General features: G+C 39.8%; 1 protein-coding gene across 4 annotated transcripts in view; it reads right to left on the bottom strand.

Moving 5' to 3' along the window:
* Positions 1–814: 814 nt before the first annotated feature.
* PTPN22 (protein tyrosine phosphatase non-receptor type 22) overlaps positions 815–16,577 on the bottom strand; it is a 170,250-nt gene continuing 154,487 nt past the window's right edge. For 3 of the 4 annotated variants that reach the window (XM_077294938.1, XM_077294936.1, XM_077294937.1), the window contains 4 exons: positions 15,705–15,788; positions 10,305–10,414; positions 4,206–4,277; positions 815–1,163 (listed from right to left, as the gene is read on the bottom strand). In XM_077294938.1, the coding sequence (XP_077151053.1) occupies positions 1,050–1,163; positions 4,206–4,277; positions 10,305–10,414; positions 15,705–15,788 (380 nt within the window). In that variant the 3' untranslated portion in view covers positions 815–1,049. Of the gene's footprint in view, positions 1,164–4,205; positions 4,278–6,581; positions 6,613–10,304; positions 10,415–15,704; positions 15,789–16,577 lie in introns of all 4 variants that reach the window. The other variant, XM_077294939.1, reaches the window with a different exon arrangement.

Here is a 16,577-nt window from a genome sequence, read left to right on the forward strand (position 1 = left end):
CTTTTCTGTTCAAAGCATTTTACTGTTCACTGTGGATTATATATATATACTGTAAACATTTAAAGTGAACCTGATTCAAGCTGTCTGTCTGAGGATGATGCGACTCCATTGACTGGTCCAATAGACAGGTCTTCTGTGGCTTCTCTTTTCCTCTTCAGCTGAACTGACAGGTCTCTTCCCTATGTAAGAATTGTCAATCTAGGTGGACGAGGTGGTGAAAAACTGCTAAGGACCTGTCTCTAATTGTCCATTTTACATGGTCCGGATTGCTTTTTAAAGTATGTGTTATATAGTAAAAAAAATGACTGCAGTTATACTAGTCCTACATGGTGACATATCATGTAACATTAAAATTGCGGAGTTGCATTACAACCTCTCGACTAATGATTTCCTATGGTATGGCATTGTGTCCTACAGCACATGGTCAAAAGTTGCATGTAACTCACTTGCATAGACTGCAAAACAAGTCACATGTGACTGCAGCTTGTATGTGAATTGTTGTTTTACAGAAAAACATAGCACTAAAATAATCACAAATTGTTTTGGGTCACGGAACTGGTGTCGCGGACCCATCACCCAGCCCTACACAGCCAACTCCTGATTCATGCTGTCCGAGGGTCAGGCAACAAGGAGCAGCCGTCCTGGTTCCCTTTATCGTGGTTTCATGTCCTATTGAGTCAAACAGTTCTTTTCCTTTTTTACTCACTTTCCTACTAGTTTACATTGTTGTGGATCATTTTCCATTTTCTGTTTTTTATAAATGCATTAAAAAGTTAAGTTCTGATGACAACAGCATAGCGGTTCATTCACATACCGTATCTTTGTCCATATAACGCACTTCCATGGGTAAAAGGTACTCGGATATCTCAGCCTAAATACCCAATAGCATAAAATTCTCAACCAATTTGTCATGTAAAAACCAACATTTAATATGCGTGTCACCTTGGCATAGAATAGTTCTCACAGATAGAGTGAGATGTCCGAAACAATGTAGCAGATGTATAAATAATTGCTATAATAAATAGAATAATAGCATAATATGTTTATTTCTAAATATTTAGATTCTTAGATATTATTAGGAAAATGTGTAGGTAGTCTTTATATGTTCCAAGTTGCTGGCGGTTTTCTAGGCCCCTTTGGCTTTGCAAATCGATTCCCAAAACCTGAAAATAGTCAAGAGTAGTGTTAGAATGCAATAATTATGGGAGGATTTATTTGACACAAACTAAGTCCAATATCCTCCAAATTTTGTGCCATTCTCACGCAGGTTCAGGTAGGTGAGGTACAGGGATTTGTGTTCAGGGTCCTCACACTATGGCCAATTTCAGATGTCTACATAACACAATGCATGGATTGACCTTGATACTCTTGACCTGTACTCGACAGGTATATACCGTATACTTAATAGGCAGATATGAGACTGTGAAGTGTAGGTCAGGACACCTGCAGCCATTCCATGCATCACGGCCCATATTCGGATCGTGACACATGGATGTATGAATGAGGCTGAAGACGTCATTCAAATGTCCGTTTTTTTCATGATCCTGCTCTGTGTTTTCCAAAGTTCCCATTAAAGTCTATGTGGCTGTTCACATGTCCATGTTTTTTTGTAAATAATCCTCTAAAAAAAAATGGGGACATTTCCAATTTTTATTTAATTAACTGATCAAAATCAAGTTCTATGCGTTCGTGATCCTTAGGGACAGCAGAGGTATTGTGTCCAGGTGTTGTTCTTTATTAACACTTCAATGTCAGGAGAAGATCTGCAATTTTATGTTGGGCATATGAAAATAATCACTGATGAACTACTGATGGTAAAAGCTGATACACTGACCAAACTCTGATGAAAATCTGATCCAAATTTCTGGTAAAAATCATCCTTTTTTGCTTACTAGAAAAATTACTGAAGTCTGAATGAGGCTTTACAAGAAGGTTAAGCTATCATTTGCTAATAAAGTAGCCGATCTGCAGTGTAAAGAATCAGCCATTAATATTTTAGTAGCAAGAAATCATGCTTGACCACCTTGCTCTGAGTATATATTCCACAGGCGCAGACAGTTAAAGCCTGTTCTTTCCTATCATCTTCTACTTGCCTTCCGCACTGCTAGAATAGGAATAACAGCCATGAGTTCCAGACGCTGGACCCTATAGGAGCTTATTGAGATGGTTTATTCATTTTGCTTGAATTATGATCTTCGCCAAACTATGCCAAGAACACTGCCAGTTTGCAAAACACATTTTAATTGCATTGTGTAATTACATGTAAGATAATGACATGCTGTTAGTAATGCTTTTAGATTGTTTTTTATACTGGTAAGTTAGGGAAGTCTAGTTTAATTATATAGGTTGTTTGGCTTTGAGGTACCAGTTTATGTGACTGCAGACTTGTGAATCCTCATATTGCGCACTGCGCGTGGCAATATTCTCTGGTACCTACAGTCATGTGACCGCAAATATGCGATTTGCATTCTTTCAGCCACATTCCAACTAGATGTGTCCATCTAGAATATGTTAGCGCTATATAAAAAAATAAAGATTATTTTATATATAGACTATTATATATAGTCTGCACGTAGCTATATATATGCAAATCACATACTTGCAGTCAAGTGCCCTCCACTCCCAGCGCCGAAGAATCCTTACAATGCGCATTGCGTGCCATGTGAGGATTCACAAGCCTGCAGTCATACAGAATGACTGCCGACTTGAATCCTAGGGCTGGACAACCCCTTTACAATTCTGGGAAGCTCTAGCTTAAACAAAGATCTAGATGCTTTACAGGTGAATCTACGTGTGTCTTAAAAGGATGTCTGCTTTGGAAGTTAGCAATGCTGATGACATTACAATGCCACATACCTATTGGGACCCGTACACGATCAGCAGGCATCATGAACGTGTTGATTAGAATAGAACAAGCTCTTGATACTTGCCAATCGTACACTCGTCCTGACAGGTATGTAATTGGCTCTGCTCGCCTCCAATGTAGAAGTGAGTGGTACAGTAATACCCCTTTAGGATAACATTAGTTGTAACATTTACCCCTCAGATTAGTTGATTCAAATTTGCAGTAAGAAGAGGATGATATTTTGCCATGAACTAATTGACTTTTCCATTTTTCATTTGTATCACATTGGAAAATTTCAGCCCGTCTTTTTTCTTAATTGCTCTAATTTTAGTGATTTACAGAATTGTAGCCACTAACAGTAAGCCCGCATTCACACATTGAGCATTTGGTGAGTTTTTTACCTCAGTGTTTCAAGAATGATCGTTTCTCCTTGCGGAGGGTGACATTTTAAGCATGTCGAGGTGAGGAGACTTAAAGCAGCAATGCTCCTCTGGGAAATATGCAAATTGTCTCTTCAGAGAGGAAGAGGACTAGAACTCTAGTGCCACCTATTAGAAGTAGCAATCCTAACAGTCAATGTCAACCCTTTAACGAGCCTTGTCACATGACTTAGGATAACAGCCAAACCAGAATCTCAATTTGCAGACACTATGTTTCGGGGTACTGCCCCTCGTCAATGCAAAATGGAGATCTGGTTTGGCTGAGTGAGAGGCGTCTGACCGGGATCCAAGAAGTATCGTTTCTCCTTGCGGAGAGTGGCATGTTAAGCATGTCGAGATGAGGAGACTTAAAGCAGCAATGCTCCTCTGGGAAATATGCAAATTGTCTCTTCAGAGAGGAAGAGGACTAGAACTCTAGTGCCACCTATTAGAAGTAGCAATCCTTACAGTCAATGTCAACCCTTTAACGAGCCTTATCACATGACTTAGGATAACAGCCAAACCAGAATCTCAATTTGCAGACACTGTGTTTCGGGGTACTGCCCCTCGTCAATGCAAAGTGGAGATCTGGTTTGGCTGAGTGAGAGGCGTCTGACCGGGATCCAAGAAGTATCGTTTCTCCTTGCGGAGAGTGGCATGTTAAGCATGTCGAGATGAGGAAACTTAAAGCCGCAATGCTCCTTATCTCAGCGTTTGTAATCCAAAACCAGGAGTGGGTGATAAATACAGAAGTGGTGCATATGTTTCTATTATACTTTTCCTCTGATTGTTCCACTCCTGGTTTTGTCTTACAAATACTGAGGTAAAATACTGACCAAATACTGAACATGTGTACGTCGCCTTAGTATTTGATAATATTTAATGCTATATATATTTCTATGTCTTCATGCTGCACCATAAAAATAAGTAATAAAAATTACCAAAATGCAAAAATGAGAGAGGACTACTGGATTGAGAAGAGGAAGATTCTGTTTTTGCCAAACTGCAAACATCTATTAAAAGAAAAAAAACATTTTTATTTCCATCCTACAGAGTTATAAACGATCTTCAAGAGCAGCTTATCAAGTATTATTACTAGCCATAGAAAACTACATTACATATCAACAGGCATTTCATGTGTATTTAGCTGCTTTGTCCGGAATGTTCTTTCATGTATAAACACAACTTCAGTCTCAGTAAACTACACTTATGTGAAAGTATGTCTGCTTTCCATTATAGGAACAGAATGTTTAAACAAATCCCTTTTCAGACTATGCTTGTTGTGTTTCTATATTACAACAGATTCATTTAGATGTTTTTCTATATAAACTAGGCTTCTCGTATGTGAAAAAAAACCTTCTCCATCTTCTCCTCTTCTCCTATCTAACAGTCTGTGAACATCGGACAACCCTCAGAGGGCTTCTGAGTGCCGTCCGATTTTTTTTTCAAGAACCATTACAGGCTTGCATTGTAGAGTTTGATCCACTGCTCAGATTAATATCAGACACGTCTCCGTGATTTTTCTTGATCTATGAAAAATCACGAACATGGCCACTTTCACTATTATGGGGATAAGTGTTATCCGTAAAAAAACTTGGGTAGCCCTTGCACACTAAAAAAACTGACATGTGAATGAGCCCTTAGGCTGGGTTTCCATTTATCTGATCATCAGGGTCACGTTTCTCATGCCTCGACTTTCATAATTGTCAAACTGCATCAGATGCCCTAACTCATGACAAGCTGTGGTCTTCCCTATGCCAGAAATGTCACTGCAGTCGAGATTTGTAAGGAGGCGCGTGGCACTTGTCAGATGCTCCAGATTCATTAAGAGGCTTCTGAATCAAGAGCGCCTGATTCCAACATGCCCTCTCATCAAGACCAGTGTGAACATCACAGACAACAGTCTTGATGAATCGGCACCCAGTGTCTTTGGATTCGTCTCATAGAAGAAATTATCCAGTGCTTGGAAAACCACTTCACAATCCCTATGCTTCCCTCTTGTAAAATAACACCTATATTCACCTCCAGTACGAGTGTCGTTCCAGCCATGTCGTATGTGGTGTGTCTGAATGCGGGAAAGTGAAGCCAACGCTTTAATGTCATGTCATCCCCAGTAGAGCCAGTGCCAACAGCACTGGAATGGCGTCTGGCATTGGAGGTGAGTATGAGTGTTATTTTACAAGGGTGAAATATGAGACATAGGGATTGAAAAGTTCACTTCTAAGACAATCATTGATGTGCTGAATAAATGGGAATGATCCCATACAAAATTCTGAGATCGCTTCCTACATCACATTTTCTGTAGAATTTTAGTAGCATACTGGAGGGAAAAATAGCTGAATCACTGGATAAATAGAAGAGAGACCTTAGGCTTGGTTCAAATGAATGTATGAAAAAGTGTCCAATTATCATAAAAACATCTGTGTCCATATTTTACGTGCATGTGACATCCATGTGACATCCATTTTTATACGTCAACATTTTAAAATGTGCATGATCTAATACAGTTTCCTAGGTTAATAATTGCAATGTGTCTAAAAATCACATGAAATATGAATAATCTGTATGAGATCTGATTTTTTTTTGTGCATCGATACACTTGAATGGGCAGCTGCCATCCCTTACTTGGAAAAAATTGTGAATGCTATGATTTTTTAACATTTTCCCTCCGTGCGAAAAAACTGTTATCTGTACAGACCTTTTGAGTTACATTGGTCGGAGCGCTGCCCTATTTTTACTCAGACAGCACATGTCCGTATTGAACTGGTGACTGATAGACTTTTAGTTTGACAGCAGAAGAAATAGTTTTCCAGTCTCTATTTTAAGAACGTGATTGTATTTTGTTCTAAGATAGCTTAAAATTTGGGTTTGGGTTATGATGACCTGAATAGTTGTAAGACCTATGCATCATTTTCTTCTGGCTCCTGAGGCTCCAATAAAAAAAGGTTGAGATGATGTTGTCAACGGGAACATCTAGACCAGTCTCTGATTGACTTCTATGCAAAAGCAAGCCTTTGTTGACAACAATTACATATATCTCAACCCTAGGAAATTCTGAAAATATATAGTTTTTCAGGGCTGGACTGTATTTTTATACAGTTCAGTAGTAATTTTGCCATAAGCTGAAGTCCTGAGTATTCTGAGACTGGTGGTTTGGCAGTAAGTCCCTAACAACCAGACAGAGTTTGGTGGCTTGGACCTTCTCCGATCCCCAGAACGTGGACCCCTGTCATAGAGCGTCATTGTAAAACCACGTTCTGAATATTGTACAGAAATAAAATTACTTTACTACTTTTGTAATTTCAATTCAAACTTACTTTTTTTCATGTTTCTCAATATTTTCAGACTCTGTAAATTGACCCAAAAAATAATAATGAATAACATGAAAATGAAAAATGGTTATATAATCCTCTTTATAGACACCAACCATTTTTTGCATAACGAGTCAAGTCTGTAACTATATTTGTCAGAACTTGGATGTTTTGTTGTCATTGGTTATAAATTTCATTATGCGGGTGAAAAAAATAATAAAAAATATAATATATTTTGTTTATTTAAAAATAAATTTCTATGTAACTAATGATCCAGATGCAAACAAAGATAGTCTATAGGTTTAGAGGGGGAGTTTGCATCAATGACTTCAACACCCTGGTAATAAGCAAAGCAAATAGATTTTATGAATAATACAAAATGCTTCCAATATTTGTTGGGTATCAGAAAAAAAGTTAGAGGGTTTTCTTTTTACACAGTAGCTTTATTGTACAGACTAAACATTTTACTGGTTTGACTTTGGACAGAAATTTGACAACATTTTAGCTCATGTCTATCTTCTCATAGATTTATCAGCAAGTTAAGGAAACACAGCATCTCTTTATTGCATTTTCTTGCAGTGCTGAAATTCTGCTGTTTAGATTTATTTTCTTAATACACCATTTACAGATCAGGTTTATTCATTCAATATTTTGATAGATTGAACTTTTACTGATGTAATGATACCACATATATTTTTTATTATTGTTTATTTATTTTAAATTGGGGAAATATGGGTTAACTCGAACACACACACACAGACACATATATATATATATATATACCGTATATATATATATATATATATATATATATATATATATATATATAATTTTTTTGTCATAATTTTAAAAAGGAAAAAGTCCTTAGGAGACTTGAACCTCCAATCATCTGATTGCTTGTGCTATATACAGCAATACCAAAATATTGCTACAAATAGGAAAAATCAGGGTCTCCTAAGAAAACCAACCAGAAACTGTCGTTTATAACTGCAACGTCCTGACAGCCACAGGGGTCTTCAGCAGATCCTCAACCATCATGGCAACTCATCGCTGCCCCACGATCGTGTCACTGTGCCAACAGGCGTATAGATTAACATGCTGTAAATGTCGTTGGTAGTGATTGACAGAGGCATTTAACAGGTTAACAGTAGAGGGTGGAGCTCTGCTCTACATGCAGCTGTTAGAGGGAGTTTATGGCTGCATATCACAGTTCTTCTTCCAGGAAAGATGCAAGGTCAGTTCCTGAGCCCGCATCAAAATCAGGTAGCTGGCATATGACGTAACTATATGACATACACTACCGTTCAAAAGTTTAGGGTCACTTAGAAATGTCCTTATTTTTGAAAGAAAAGCACAGTTTTTTTTCCAGTGAAGCTAACATTAAATGATTCAGAAATACACTCTAGACATTGTTAATGTGGTAAATGACTGTTCTAGCTGCAAACGTCTGGTTTGTAATGCAATATCTTCATAACTGTATTGAGGCCCATTTCCAACAACCATCACTCCAGTGTTCTTATGGTACTTTGTGTTTGCTAACTGTGTAAGAAGGCTAATGGATGGTTAGAATACCCTTGAAAACCCTTGTGCAAGTATGTTAGCACAGCTGAAAACAGTTTGGCTGATTAGAGAACCTATAAACCTGGCCTTCCTTTGAGCTAGTTGAGAATCTGGAGCATTAAATTTGTTGGTTCGATTAAACTCTCAAAATGGCCAGAAAAAAAGAATTGTCATGTGAAATTCGACAGTCTATTCTTGTTCTTAGAAATAAAGGCTATTGCATGCGAGAAATTGCCAAGAAACTGAAGATTTCCTACAATGGTGTTTACTACACCCCTCAGAGGAGAGCACAAACAGGCTCTAACAAGAGTAGTAAGAGAAGTGGGAGGCCCCGCTGCACAACTGAGGAACAAGACAAGTACATTAGAGTTTGTAGTTTTGAGAAATCAATGCCTCCCAGGTCCTCAACTGGCAGCTTCATTAAATAGTACACGCAAAACACCAGTGTCAACGTCTACAGTGAAGAGGCGACTCCGAGATGCTGGCCTTCAGGGCAGAGTGGCAAAGAAAAAGCCATATCTGAGACTGGCTAATAAAAGGAAAAGATTAATATGGGCAAAAGAACACAGACATTGGACAGAGGAAGATTGGAAAAAAGTGTTATGGACAGACGAATCCAAGTTTGAGGTGTTTGGATCACACAGAAGAACATTTGTGAGACGCAGAACAACTGAAAAGATGCTGGAAGAGTGCCTGACGCCATCTGTCAAGCATGGTGGAGGTAATGTGATGGTCTGGGGTTGCTTTGGTGCTGGTAAAGTGGGAGATTTGTACAAGGTAAAATGAATTTTGAATAAGGAAGGCTATCACTCCATTTTGCAACGCCATGCCATACCCTGTTGACAGCGCTTGATTGGAGCCAATTTCATCCTACAACCAGACAATGACCCAAATCACACCTCCAAATTATGCAAGAACTATTTAGGGAAGAAGCAGGCAGCTGGTATTCTACCTATAATGGAGTGGGCAGCGCAGTCACCAGATCTCAACCCCATTGAGCTGTTGTGTGAGCAGCTTGACCGTACGGTACACAAAAAGTGCCCATCAAGCCAAACCAACTTGTGGGAGGGGCTTTTGGAAGCATGGGATGAAATTTCTCCAGATTACCTCAGCAAATTAAGTGCTAGAATGCCAAAGGTCTGCAATGCTGTAATTGCTGCAATGGGAGCATTCTTGTACGAAACCAAAGTTTGAAAGAGAAAATTATTATTTCAAATAAAATTCTTTTTTTCGAACCTTGTCAATGTCTGGACTAGATTTTAAATTCATTTGGCAACTCATTTGATTAATAAAAGTATGAGTTTTCATGGAAAACACAAAATTGTCTGGGTGACCCTAAACTTTTGAACGGTAATGTATGTATGTCACTAAAGCATTAAAGGGAACCTATTATGTCGGAAATTTGCCTGCAAATATCGGGTTATTGTTCAGGTAAATAGCATTTAATTCAAATGAAGTTATATTCTCCCTGTGGATGCTTGCTTCCCGACGATAGGGAACTGTAGGGAGCGGTTGTAGTCACCTCTCACTGTGCAGTGTGCTGTACTCACTCCCCAGCACATTGATTGATTCACATATGCTGCAACGCAGGCTGTCAATCTAAGTGCCAAGGAGTTATTACAGCATGTATGCTATATAGCCAGAGGCGACTTTAACCGCTGCCTGCACCGCCCCATTGACTGGAAGCAAGCAGCTGCAGGGAAAATAAAATATAATTTTCTCCCTGTAGCCACAGTTGCAGTAAGATGGCTAAGCTGAATTTACACGCTATTTAACTGCAGATTAATCTTTTATTTGCATGTTAATAGCATTTTTGGATGTGACAAGATCCTTTAGAGAGCAGCCTTAGATAAGTGACGTTTTTTGGGGGACCATTAGTATTAGACTGTATATTGCGGAATAAACTCTTCATTTGTCATAAAAAAAAATCTCAGTTCTATGAGTCGGATCAGATTTACTGTCACTGATGACAGAGATGAGACATTTTCCCACCATATCTTGGTCTTCTTTGCTTGCAGAGGAACTGTTGTCAGATTTTGCACTATTACCTCAATACAATGGGCTATCACTCTTAATGGTTAATTATCATATAAATGTGAAAATGCAGGTTCTTTCTTAGATGAGAACCCTTTGAATACTCATGTTTGCTGCCTTCAAAGTGTTCCTTACCTTTTTTCTGGTGATTTGTTGTTCAGGCCCTGAAGATGGCGCAGAGCCACTGATTTCTGTTTCAATAAGATGTAAGGGCTCGGAGATTTCAGGAACAATGCGTTCTACATCTGAAAAAGAGGAGCCCACGTGTAAGGTCTATGCAGCAAGAACACACTGAAACACAACTGGTATTTGCTCAATAAGTAATATTTAAAGGGAACCTGTCAGCAGGATCTAACCCCTCCTTCAAAGACAAGTCCTGCAAAACCTTTACCTGACCAGTCCTTTCCTCCTTTACTGAGAAATCAACAGAAACAGGATCAGAATACAAATGCTTAACTGGAAAGAATCCTTTTGGATCCTTCGATTAAGGACATTATATCCTGATGGGCTAAATGATGTGGTAGAAGGGGTTTGATAAAGAGGAGCAGAAGGGAGAAAGAAGGGAAGGCTAAAAAGAGAAAAAAAAGAAAAATTCAAATATATCTCGTTTTGTTTTTTTGTTTATTTTCTTCCTCCCTAATTAGAGATAAATAATAAAAAGGTAATACATTTTCTTGTATAGGACTTTTTGTCTCTTTTAGAAAATATCTGCTTTTATTTTAAAATATTTATATTCATACATACATATATATATGTATTTTGAAACAAAGAAACTAATTTTTATTGAGATATGAAACATTTTCTTTTTGAATTTTGTATATGCCATCAGAAAAATACTTAACAATTTTTTTTTTTTAAATTGGATTTTATTTGGATTAGTTTTTTAATGTTAATGGATAAAGTTGGAGTGATATGTGTCTAAAAAGGGTTAAACCCTGGTATGGCACACGCCCAAAAATGATATGCACTGACTTCCTTTATACATAAAATGCACAAGGCAGTAATAGCTTATATACAGTATTATACCTGAAGAAGACTCATAAGAGTTGAAACGCATTGTATGCTGTACTAATAAAACTTGGTTTTGGAATATATCATCTCACCCACTGTGTTCCGGGAGCGCACACCACCTGGAGAATAACTACATATGAGAAATCAACATTTCATTGATATGCAAATGAGACAGTAGATCTGATGCCTCTGTCACTCCAGCTCTATTCCCCTCCCAGAGCCACCTGCTTGTCTGAAGGCGCCTTTGACTGAAGTCACATAGAGTAGAGGCTGTCTGGAAAGCAAGAGATGGCGGCACTTGGTAGGGAAAAAGCTGGAGTGAAAGACGCTTCAGATCTACCATAGTCCTTCAGCCTCATTTGCATATCAGTTAAAATGCTAATTTTTTAGTGTCTGAGGAATGGACTGGCCTTAGAAAGGTACTTGCATTTGAAAGAGCTACAGTACATGCATATATAGATAGTTTAAAGGGGGAGGAGGTGAGGTGATATACTGCTTACAAATTCCCTTTACAGTGAATCTGTCAGTAGGCTTTTGTTATGTAATCCGAGAGCAGCATAATGTAGGGGCACAGACCCTTATTCCAGGGATTTGTCACTTATTAGGCTGTGTGCTGTAGTTTAAATCCAATCAGGGTATTATCAGCAGGAGATTATCACTATAGGACTATGTCTCACATGCAGGCTGCCCCCACCAGTGAATGGCAGTTACCTGTGTACACTGTACATTGTCAGCAAGCTGTCAATCAGTAGTGAGGGCGGGGTTATACACAACTCAGCATTCTGACCACTGCTACATCAGCAGCAGAAAAAAAAGGGATTCTATCCAAACTACACCAAGCAGTCCAGCAAGTGACACATAAATGGAATCAGGGTCTCTGCCCCCATATCATGTTGAAGAAAAAAAAATTGCAACGCAGTCTGCAGAACGCTCAGATGAAAGCGGCAGGGGGCCAGTGGTGAAGAGAATAAAAACCTTTAATCCACAACACGTTTCAACGGCATATCGCCATCTTTATCAGGTGGTATAAATGGATATATAGAAATACCACCTGATGGCGATGGCGATGGCGATATGCCGTTGAAACGTGTTGTGGACCAAAGGTTTTTATTCTCTTCACCACTGGCCCCCTGCCGCTTTCATCTGAGCGCTCTACAGACTGCGTTGCAATTTTTTTTTCTTCACACTCCATCCCTCCCTCGGGGGAAAACAGCTGGAGCTACAGATGGACCGTTCTCATGTAACTCACCTTACCTGCCGACAGGACTATTCCCCAGCGCTCCCCCAGACCGCACTTCATTTCCTCTCCATATATCATGCTGATCTTAGAGTACATAGAAAAATTCTGCTGACAGACTCCCTTTAAACACTCATCCTGTCATCTCAAAATTTGCCTAAATAATTTCATTAATCTTTTTCTTTTTTTTTTCACCAGTCTAATAAAACTTTTTAAACACTTTGTTAAGTCATTAAAAACGAATGCATGTCTGTTACATTTTTCATTTTGGTTATTCTGATTATTAATTATAATTAGAAAAATTAAAACAAAATCAGATTTTTTTCAATATTTTACTCATGTTGGACTGACTGCAAGCAGTTGATTCCTCGGATCTACTGGTGGGAATACCAAAAGCAGAAATCAATACATACTTTTACCACATCACTGCTGTAAAAAAAAATCGTGACTATAGGAAGCCTATGGTATATTGTAATCAGTAGCTAACAATTGTTTTCATGTGATGGCTGTAGCCTTCCCCTTCCCTAGCCTTGAGATTCTGAACTCGTAGGTTTTGCTATTTGAGGAGGGTCCTTCCACTCTGATTCCTACACGTTCCCCGATACAGCATTAAGGCCGGGGTCACACTAGACCGTAATACGGACGAGTGTTATGCGAGAAAAAAATCGCATAGCACTCGGCCCAATGTTAATCTATGGTGCAGCTCCCATCATCCGATATTTTCTCCACCATATTCAGGATCCGAGGGAAATCGCAGCATGCTGCGATTGTCAGCGTATCTCGGCCGAGACTCGCCAATGAAAGTCTATGGGGGCGAGAATAAATCGGATTACACACGGACCATGCGTGTGCATTGCGAGAAATACGCAGCGGTGTTCTATAGAAAAGCCGGTAATTCAATTTCCGGCTTCTCATTTCTCCTTCACAAACCCGACAGGATATGAGACATGGTTTACATACAGTAAACCATCTCATATCCCCTTTTTTTTTGCATATTCCACACTACTAATGTTAGTAGTGTGTATGTGCAAAATTTGGCCGCTGTAGCTGCTCAAATAAAGGGTTAAATGGCGGAAAAAATTGGCGTGGGCTCCCGCGCAATTTTCTCCGCCAGAGTAGTAAAGCCAGTGACTGAGGGCAGATATTAATAGCCAGGAGAGGGTCCATGGTTATTGCCCCCCCCCGTGGCTACAAACATCTGCCCCCAGCCACCCCAGAAATTGCACATCTGGAAGATGCGCCTATTCTGGCACTTGGCCACTCTCTTCCCACTCCCGTGTAGCGGTGGGATATGGGGTAATGAAGGGTTAATGCCACCTTGCTATTGTAAGGTGACATTAAGCCAGATTAATAATGGAGAGGCGTCAATTATGACACCTATCCATTATTAATCCAATTTTAAGAAAGGGTTAAAAAACACACACAGACATTATTAAAAATTATTTTAATGAAATAAACACACAGGTTGTTTTAGTATTTTATTGTTCTCTCAATCCATCAGAACACCCTCGCTTGGCAAAATAATTAACCCACAAGATACATACCTTCCAATGATCTGTCACGTCCAACGAGGTAATCCATCTGAAGGGGTTAATTATTTTACAGCCATGAGCTGCGCTAAAGCACTCGCTCGTGCCTGTAATCCCCGGGTGCTGAAAGGAAAGCTGGGTGATCTGTACTTACATTGAATCGCGGTGAGGCGCCCTCTGGTGGATGAACTCATGAACTGGAGCCTTGGAAAAGTTCCCACGCTCGAGTTCATATGAGTTCATCCACCAGAGGGCGCCTCACCGCAACTCAATGTAAGTACAGATCACTCAGATTTCCTTTCATTACCCGGGGATTACAACCACGAGCGAGTGCTTTAGCGCAGCTCATGGCTGTAAAATAATTAACCCCTTCAGATGGATTACCTCGTTGGACGTGACAGATCATCGGAAGGTATGTATCGGGGGGGCCAATAACCATGGACCCTCTCCTGGCTATTAATATCTGCCTTCAGTCACTGGCTTTACTACTCTGGCGGAAAAAATTGCGCGGGAGCCCACACCAATTTTTTCCGCCATTTAACCCTTTATTTGAGCAGCTACAGCGGCCAAATTTTGCACATACACACTACTAACATTAGTAGTGTGGAATATGCCAAAAAAAAGGGGAGATGAGATGGTTTACTGTATGTAAACCATGTCTCATATCCTGTCGGGTTTGTGAAGGAGAAATGAGAAGCCGGCAATTGAATTACCGGCTGTTCACAGATATCGCGCTGAATGAAATATAAATACAGAATATATATATATGTGTCTCAATGACATATCTATATATATGTATACTGTATATATTTTTTAACGAACATTTGAGCACATAAATCCATTAGATGTCGGTTTTGCAAGCCTGCGAGAAAATCTCAGCATACGGATGCCATACGGATGTCACACGGATGTCAAAGGGATCATTTGATGCGAGGAAATCGCATCCTCGCACTGCACACGGATCACTGTTTTGGAAACATTTGTGCGATTCTCGTCCGTGAAAAACGGACCCTTTTTTTATACGTTGTGTGTGTCCCCGGCCTTACAAAGTCTTTACAAAGATTATCCATAAGGACAATTATCCCTTAAATGGGTTGTCCAGTAAAAGAAACAACTACTTAACTGCCCTTACAACAATAAGTTATACAGTATCTGTATTATCACAACTGCCCCAATCGTCACCTATTCCCTCCGACTATCCCCTTTAGCACTGTGCTCCATTGATGGCACGTGTTTGTGAAAGGGTCAGGCTTACTGCTTTATTAGGCTATGTTTCCACTGTCTGCATTACATCAGGATTTGCTGCGGATTGGACACTGCATATAGCCACAGTGTCCAATCTGCAGCGTCCAGATGTTACAGCATAGTGGAGGGGATTTTATGAAATCCCGCCTCCACTATGCGTGCAGGGCCGCATCCGCATCCATCTTTATAGACCGCAGCATGTCTATTTAGCTTGTGGAGACGCTCCGTCTCCGCAAGATAAATAACCCGGTCTATGAATACGATTCGGTGATTCCGCATGTGTTCACTAAGCACATCTGGAATCACCGCAGGGGGCGGCGCTTTGGGCGGAGAGGGGCATCCGCTGCGTTCAGAGCACAGAGCTTCCGGACTGTGGAAACATAGCCTTAGACAGCTAAGCTATCCCCCTCTCTGTCTATGCATTGGCAATGACAAAATGGAAGGTTAAAGCAGCATGTATGATTGTATGATGATGAGTTTATTATGGTTTTTCTGTTCTGTCTTTATACTCACAGCAAGCTTCATCGGCGATAATATAAGAGTCCTCAGTTCTTTCTGGTATAGGAGGTGGAGAAGGGGATCTGTTCTGGGGTTTTTCTAAAACAGAAAACAATATGTTTGTTTTGGTATTAAAAACAAAAAACAAAAAAAGACAAGCAATTGAATATGAGCTGGAAGCTGTTCTCAGCCACAGCCAGTAAGTAGCGTATGGAGCGGTGCTGTTCCTGCTCCATCCACTGTTTACATTTGGAAACCACCAGAGCTGATAATAGATGACCGGTGGGGGTGCCGAATGTTGGACCCCCACTGATCTGTAATTGATAACCTATCTTAAAGGGAATATCCGGGACTTTTAAAAAAGGCATAACTGGAGTAACACAGCTGTTAGCTGGAATGGCCACTGTGACTTAAAGGGAACCTGTCAGCAGGATTGTGCTCAGTAACCTACAGACAGTGTCAGAGCGGCGCCATCATACTGATTACAATGATACCTTGTTTTTATGAAATCCGTCTTGTGGTTGTTGTTTAATCTTTATTTTCAGTTTTGTGTTAATGTTATGCCCGTGCTGCGGTGCGGGCCTGGAGGGGGGGTCTTCATGTGGGGCTCTGATTAGGTATTCATAATGTGAATTGCTGACAGATCACTGATCCCTAAGTGACCTGCCCCCTAGTTTGCATAATGAATACCTGTACATACTGAAGAAAAAAAACAAAAAACGCTTCTGCAGGTATGGGCTGGCTGTGGCACCTGACTGCAGCATAATCGCATGTTTAGTGTCCTAGTAATAACTGTTCTTGATGTCATTAAGCAAGTGTAAAAAAAAAATCATTTTGAAAATGGCGCATGCCTCGTCTGCGCAGTAGCAGCTATAGATGTGTATAAAG

Source organism: Ranitomeya variabilis, chromosome 3 (genome assembly GCF_051348905.1).
Source record: "Ranitomeya variabilis isolate aRanVar5 chromosome 3, aRanVar5.hap1, whole genome shotgun sequence".
Lineage (NCBI taxonomy): Eukaryota > Metazoa > Chordata > Amphibia > Anura > Dendrobatidae > Ranitomeya > Ranitomeya variabilis.